Source organism: Solea senegalensis, linkage group LG10, assembly GCF_019176455.1.
Source record: "Solea senegalensis isolate Sse05_10M linkage group LG10, IFAPA_SoseM_1, whole genome shotgun sequence".
NCBI classification, from domain to species: Eukaryota; Metazoa; Chordata; class Actinopteri; order Pleuronectiformes; family Soleidae; genus Solea; species Solea senegalensis.
The window spans coordinates 6,713,986-6,721,351 of record NC_058030.1 but is presented as its reverse complement, the minus strand read 5'-3'; the positions used below and the strand labels follow the sequence as shown (position 1 = coordinate 6,721,351).

General features: G+C 42.8%; 1 protein-coding gene across 1 annotated transcript; it reads left to right on the top strand.

Annotated features, from left to right (window-relative positions):
- Positions 1 to 2,465: 2,465 nt before the first annotated feature.
- Positions 2,466 to 7,366, top strand: tmed6 (transmembrane p24 trafficking protein 6). The gene is made up of 4 exons (XM_044036958.1): positions 2,466 to 4,811; positions 5,234 to 5,360; positions 6,006 to 6,181; positions 6,991 to 7,366. Exons 1-4 carry the CDS (start codon positions 4,596 to 4,598, stop codon positions 7,219 to 7,221), a joined length of 750 nt encoding a protein of 249 aa, XP_043892893.1. The 5' UTR covers positions 2,466 to 4,595; the 3' UTR covers positions 7,222 to 7,366.

Sequence of the window (7,366 nt, the reverse complement as noted above, 5' to 3'; positions counted from 1 at the left end):
ATACATTTCCATATACTGTATACAAGTGGCATGCTGTTGGAACTGAATAACATTTCATCACTGGTATATCTAAACACCACAATTATGCAAATTCATTTAATAGTAATTGACCCATTCTGATTAAAATTGTGTTGAACAATCAATCTACCTCAACTGGCTTCATCTCCTTTCCTTTCATAGAGCATGGTCCAGTGTATCCATTGCTGAAGGAGATGCAAAAGGAAACGATTGATGCCCCCGTCCTAAGCATTTAAAGAATTCAAATGTCCGGGGCACATCTCTTCGAGAAGAATTTGACTAGATGCAACCTCTCTTTTGAAAATGAGTTTCCATGTCTCACTACCTCCTCAGCCATGTTTCAGAGAAGCAGGGTGGATTCCTTAACCTCGTTTGCTGCTGTCACACTTTACTATCGTTGCTGTTACGCTTCCGTCTGTCCTCCATCAGACGTGATGTAAAGTGCAGCACTCGAACCGAACCAAACCGTTCACCCTTCATTCTTATTAAAGAGCGCTCTAAATTCTCTGTTACAATGGACAGCAAGTTCTGTGACTTTTAACTTCTCTTGAAACGTCTTTCAAATGGCATTGATCACCAGCTTCAGACACTGTGACTGTAACACAGAACATTATTGTATCTTTTTTTATTGCAAATGATATACTCAACAACTAATACACAACATGTGTCAGTATATTGGGAATGTATTCACAGAATGTCTCTGTGATTCTTCTAATAGGCAGTGGTTGGCGACCCCTGACATTACTTATTACTGATAAATTACAAGAAAAAAATATGCTAAAATCGTACTTTTTCCAAGTAAGAGTTGCAGTGACAAACGACTGTAGAGGCAGGAAATATAACCCACAAAAGATGGGTTTTCCCAGCTGTCAGTCACAACTGTGGGGGGGGCTTCTCTGATAAGAAGTCAAATATCCAAGTCAAGTTGTCAACTCCTTTGAACAACGTCATGCTACATGTACGACCAAGCTTTCTCAGATATTTTAATTTTACTTGTTTTGGAAATGGGTGGTTTTTTCACGACGTTCAAATTCCTCGCCTGGGCTGGGGCCTGCGCCCGGGCATCGGCCATAGCCTTTCTTTTCAAGCCACTGCAGTATACATCAAGGAACCCTGCAGCCTTGAGAGCTTCAATCTTCTTCTGTTTGTGCTCTTGTATTTGCTTATCTTTCTCTAGCTGTTGGTTGAGCACCCAATATGTTTTCATCTTCTCCTCCTCCTTCTGGTCTTTTGCTATACACTGACGTTCCCTTAAATGCTGGTTACAACTCTCAATGTAAATTCGGTCGTTTGCCTTTTTCATGATTTTCTGCTCTTCTTCGTTCTTTTTTGTAAACTCCATTTGCATCAGTTGCTCCATATATTTTACATTTTCCGTCCGCTCGTCCTCCCTCTGCCTCTTTTCCTTGTTCATTATGATCTCATTGACTCGTAAAATTTCGCCGTGCTTTCGCCGGTCCTCGTCCCGCTTCCTCCTCTTGTCCATGAGCACCTGCTGTCGCTTCCTCTCGAGTTCGTCTCGAGTCCGCTGTCCCTCCATCTTGATCATGTCGGCGTGGCGTTTCCTCCGCTCCACATTTTCCTGGATCTGCTGACCGATGCACTTCCGCGACTCTATGCGAAATTGTTTTTGACGCCTCTGCCTCTCGTCAATGGCATCCCAGAACTTTTTGTGTGTCAAATGGTCCAGTGCAATCAAATCCCTCTCCTCCTTCAAAAGTTTTTCTCGGAGCACTTTGTTCTCCTTGACCTTGGCCTCGTTGTGGGCGAGGCACTTAGCTCCCATAATATTGCTGTTGAAGTTTCTGATTTCATACTCTTGTTCCATCCTCAAGTAGTGGGCATGCTCCAGCAAGGTCTGTCGAATTTCCTCTGCCTTTTTCTCACCATCAAGACATCTCTGTTCACAGGTCTGTTCTCTATCAAGTTTGTGCAACTTTTTCTCTTCTTCAGCGTTAAGTAGATCCTCTCGGGTAGGAAGAATCTCAGAAGGGGGGGGACCCTTGGGGATCCTGAGATTGTGAATTATCGTGTCTTTATTGGTTCTGCAGATTATTTGAATAAAGTCCTTGTTGGGGGATTGTTTGCGGCACTGGTGGGAATCAGGGCCACCCGCTTTTTTCATGTCCACTTTGGAGGTGGCGGGCTGTTTGCGTAGCTGGCGGATATCAGGGCCACGCCTTGCTTGTTTCATGTCCACTTTAGTGGTGGTGGGCTGTTTGCGTAGCTGGCGGATATCAGGGCCACGCCGTGTAGTCACAGATGTGGACGACTGTTTTTTTATTTCCACTTTGGAAGTGGGGACCTGTGTGGGGGGCATAGGACCCTTGGGGATCCTGAGATTGTGAATGATTGTGTCCTTGCAGGTTCTTGTAATGATTTGGATGAACTCGTCGGTGGGGGCCGCCATGTGGCGCTGGTGTTTGCCAGGGCCGCCACATCTTGAGGACGTAGATATGAATTTTTGTGTCATGGTCACTGGGTGTCCTTACACTGCAGAGTGAATTAAAACCAGATTAAATAGATTAAACACACAAGAACTGTTAAACTCTGAGAATGATTTTAAACTCGGACAAAAACAAGATAAATGCACTAATCCCTAAAAATCTGACCACATAGCTACTTTGGAAATTATTGCCTTAGCCTCCTGTTCCACTGTAAGGAACCTTGGAGTTATTTCTCAGCAGGACATGTAATAAGAGTCATACATAAAACAAATGTCTAGAACAGCCTTCCTCCACCTGCACAACATAATGAAAACTAAAGCTGCTTGCAGCACTGACATGGCACTAGGGATCCCACGCTTCTTGGTGAATGGCAGCCGCCGCTAACTCGGACGGTTGCCTTCGATCCGGGTTGTTGTGGCTACTGATTACGAAATTTCTTACAGAGCCTTTGCCAAATTGCTAAAAATGATTACAAAATTCTAAATGAATGACTTCCTGTTGAATTTGAAATCTGGCTCCAAAGGACTTTTTGTATAGCCAGATGGTAACTTCAGGACTAATAGGTTACAGAGACTGACTTTAGTGGGCACTCATTGTGCTTGAATGAATTTTGGGCAAAGCTTCATGAATTTTCATGCATGTTCAAGCCCCCTAAAGGCAGATAAAAATCAATTTGCATCATTTGGTATTCAGGGAGTCCCTAATTAGAGACATTCTGTCTCTAGAGGACGCTGAAAAACTAGTTCATGTTTGTGTTATATCTCGATTGGTCTATAAAATTCTTTATTGTCAGGATAAGTCTGTAAAAAGCCTCCAGTAGATCCAAAATGTTTAAACTAAAATAAAGAGTCCTTCAGTGTTTGCTGTTCTCCACTGGCTCCCAGTAAAATCTAGAATAGATAGATTATTTAAAGGTCTTGCTTTGAGATAATGAACGCTGTGATTCGGGGCCCTACATCAAATTTCATGTGATTTGATACGTCAAAGAAGCTAAACGGCTGTGCCAGTGTTCCCACTTCTGCTGTTGTTACCTGAAAGAACTTTTTCCTCTTCTTTTTCATGGGTGTTATGGCAGTTAACATCTTTAACGTTGCATGACCGCCTCCATTTGATCTGATCATCCACGTCCATCGCTGTCCTCCTACTTGGAATGTGACCTATGCAGGTCTGCAGAATGGAATGTCATGATATCATCACATTCCTTTTATCTTGGCGGTGGGACGTAACATAAATGCTTTTATCTAAGATGTGTTTGTTATGATGTCATCATATGACCCCCAATCTCTCCCCAGCTGTGTGTGGACCTGCAGACTAGCTCCAGGTTTGTCAGATCCCTGATGATCCCTGACTTCACAGTGCCACAGAATCTAACTGTAGAGCGTTGTTGTAATATTGACTGCTATTTCTTACAATGATTTGCCCGAGATGCTCGCATCCGTGTTTTTTCCCCTCCCCGACTTCTCAATTGGACCTCGGTGAACTCAGAAGTGATGTCACTTCTTTAGACTTGTAAATGGAATTCACTTTTTTTTCCCCCATGTAATGGAAGACACGTGTTCCAAAGCTGCTGATTACATTTAACAAAGCTCCCTCCCAGATTAAAACACTCAAATTAATATTTTGTTGTCCCAGTTGGAGTAAATAATTCATACAATTGTGTCCAAAAACTGAGAACACAGCACACATTATTTCAAGTGAGTCATCATATTTTATCAGACTTATTTTTGTTTCTATTCATTTAGATATTTTGCGCCCCAGAATTAAGAAATGAATTTGGTGAAGGGAAGAATTTTTTATATCCCTGTCTGAGTGCCACCTGCAATACCGTCAAGGCGCCACACTTTGGGAAGTAGTGGTCTTGGTGTACCTAATAAACTGACACATAAAAGGAAGGTTTGATTGCCAGTTTTAAAAATCTGCAGTACATATCAAAATCTCGCACAGCTCTTATACTCTTTCTGTTGCGTGAACAGCTATTTCTCTTTATCAGCACTGGCTACACCTGTGAAGGCAGCTCCGTTTTCCCACTGACAGAGTTGAGATTTGGTGGCAGTTAATCATTTCTAATCTCCCCTTGCTGCCACATGCACACTCTACCCATATGAGAGAAGAAGTGTCCAGTTTTTAGACATGTTCTGGAGGATTTCTTGCTTGGTTCTTTTTCTTGCTTCTCTCTGGGCTCCGGTTCATGGTGGGCCCATGACGAGCCCCCACCCCAACATAACGGACCAGGAGTTGTTCTGGGGCTCAGATCAGTATGACTTCTCTGTGGTGCTTCCTGCTGGTGGGCTGGAGTGTTTCTGGCACTTTGCTCATCGTGGAGAGCACTTCTACCTGAACTTTGTGGTAAGAACTAAAAAAAAAAAAAAGCCATGTCATAAAACCTTGTGGTCCCTTCTGCAAAGTCTACAGAAAACAGAAATGTGTGTAATTCTTCACCGCTCTGCTCTTGCTGTGTGTTTAATTTTCTCCATGTACCACTTTGTCCCCAAAAAGATTATGTTTGGTAATCAGGTTATTTGCATGTCTACAGATGTGCATATCAACATGATGCACTGGTGATGCTTTTGACTTGAGGAAGTGCAATAAAACACATTGGATGTCCTCATAACACTGTAAAATCCATTAAAACACATGTTTGTTACAGTGTTAAAGCAGCAGATTTCTTTAAAATTCTCTGCAACAATGCGGTTAGTTTAGCTTTATGGAAATGTCATTTTTGTGACCCATGGTTGACTCAATGGCTTTTTTTGGTTTGCTGTTTGTAGGTCCAGTGGGTGACTGGAGTCGGCCATGACTCACACTTGTCTGTCATGGTCAACGCTCCAGGAGGTTTGGTGGTGTCGTCTGTTGACGAGGCAAAGGGTCAGATCAACTTTAAGGCTGAGGAAACAGGTGTGTGTGTTTGTTCTCAGTCATTGCAACACAGAAAGACAAATCAAACTTAAATGAAGAAGAAGAAAAGGGAACTTTAAAGTAGACGTGATCTTTCCTATCTTTTGTTAATAAGTTTTGTCAAATTTTACTTACTATACTTTTGACACATTTAAAACTTTACCCTGCTGCAGCACAAAGACATAGTTGAGCATGGTGTGTCTCCTTTTATGAAGTATCTGCCTAATAAAGGTAAAGGTCCTATGCTTCCCTGGGGGAGTGCAAGATGGCAGTCTCCATAAAGCAAGGCCCTTGCCTAAAGAACATAAAAGGTTCACTCTAGGGCAACAAAAGCCTACATGATTTATATTTAAAGTGATTATACACTTCAACAAAAATACATGTGGGTAGTAAATTCAGTTACACCCTGAACTGATGTTAATCCTAAAAAATTAGTGACTTTACTCTTTGATGTTTAACACATTTGTTGCTGCAGAGACCTGGTTCACACAACAGGCAAACACTGTAAATGTCATCTTCTTTCTGTTAGCACACTCCCCCTCCCACTTGTTTCGCACAACAAAGTGCGAAACTTCAATGACTACACAACAATACTGTGTGTACTGTGTGTATTGATGGTATACTGTCACTTGTGTGTCGTTCCAGGTTTCTATCAAATGTGTTTCAGCAACTTCCACAACCGATTTGGGAACATGCAGATCTTCCTCAGCTTTGGTGTTTTCTACGAGGGCCAGCAGGACCCCGCCAAGAGCAAAGAAGAAGAAAGGAAGAAGAAGGAGGAAGCCGGCAAGGACCTGAACAACACACTGACCATCATAGCGGTAACGACTGTGATTTGTGACACACACGCAGGCAGTGTTAAACATGACTGTTCACACCTGGCATTTAAATGCAACCTGGATGCGTCTCCTGTCACCACATATGACTGGATCTGGCGTCTACACTCTTTATTCAAATACATACTGATGTCATGAATACTTGCAAGAACGAAATCATGTTTGCAGTGAGTCCAACTATGCAGATGTGTCCGCTGCGGATTAGTCTAAACAAAGAGGAAAGAAACTGATGTCGTCAGCTAAGAAAGTGGTCTCCAATCTGTCCTGAGGACATTTTGAGTCAGTGCAGCTCAGAAATATGGACACATGCATCAAGGATGCATTCAGGACAGACTGGGCCTCTACTTAGTGTGATCTGCCTGTTATTGGATCACTCAGGACAGATCCCAAGTCAAAGCTATGGTGACAGTAATAGACTAACAGTCGTGAATGTAGTAAAGTGATATCTAGCAATAGTCCTTTTGTTTCTTTTAATTTTCATCTATTCAAATTAATTCAATTTTATTTGTGAACAGACATTATCTTAAGGCACTATGCATAGTAAGGAAGATACCTTTACAATATTATAGAGAGAAGAGAAACCCAACAATTCTCCGGCAGAACCAAAGATGTGCAGCATCTGCCTCGACCGGTTGGGGTGAATGGAAAAATGGGGGACAGAAAGGGAAAGACGGAGGCAGGGTAGAGACAGAAGAGAGATACCAGGAGCAGATATCTATCAGTTGTCTCAATTTCTAGGTTTAGATAGCACAGTTCTGAACCAGTTATGACATCTGCCCATTGTATGGTTGCAGGATGCGACTCACAGAGTGGAGAACCAAGTCTTCCACATGTTCCGCTACTACAGCTTCGGACGCATGCGTAAGAGTGGCGACCACTTCCTGCTGCTGTCCAACTCGCAGTACATCACCTGGTGGTCAACTGCCCTCAGCCTCCTCATCGTCACTTCCGGGTATCTACAGCTAGTCTTCCTCAAAAGGCTCTTTGTCAGCAAGACAGCAGAGGAAGAGAAGCCGCGCTGCTGACAGACTCGTTTTTGTCCATCGGATGTCAGTTAAGAAAACATGGTGAACCCGGATCCAGGAGTGATACTGAAAGGTTCAGTCTGGTGGGCATTTTTCCTTCTGTGTCGCATTTGTGCTCTTTCACAGTGTAATAAAACAATGCTAT

Bases quoted from the DNA above. Each gene is read 5' to 3' on its own strand.
- tmed6 (XM_044036958.1), top strand. From the start codon at position 4,596: ATGTTCTGGAGGATTTCTTGCTTGGTTCTTTTTCTTGCTTCTCTCTGG. The intron at 4,812-5,233 runs GTAAGAACTAAA...TGCTGTTTGTAG, and splicing joins ACTTCTACCTGAACTTTGTG to GTCCAGTGGGTGACTGGAGT. The intron at 6,182-6,990 runs GTAACGACTGTG...GTATGGTTGCAG, and splicing joins ACACACTGACCATCATAGCG to GATGCGACTCACAGAGTGGA.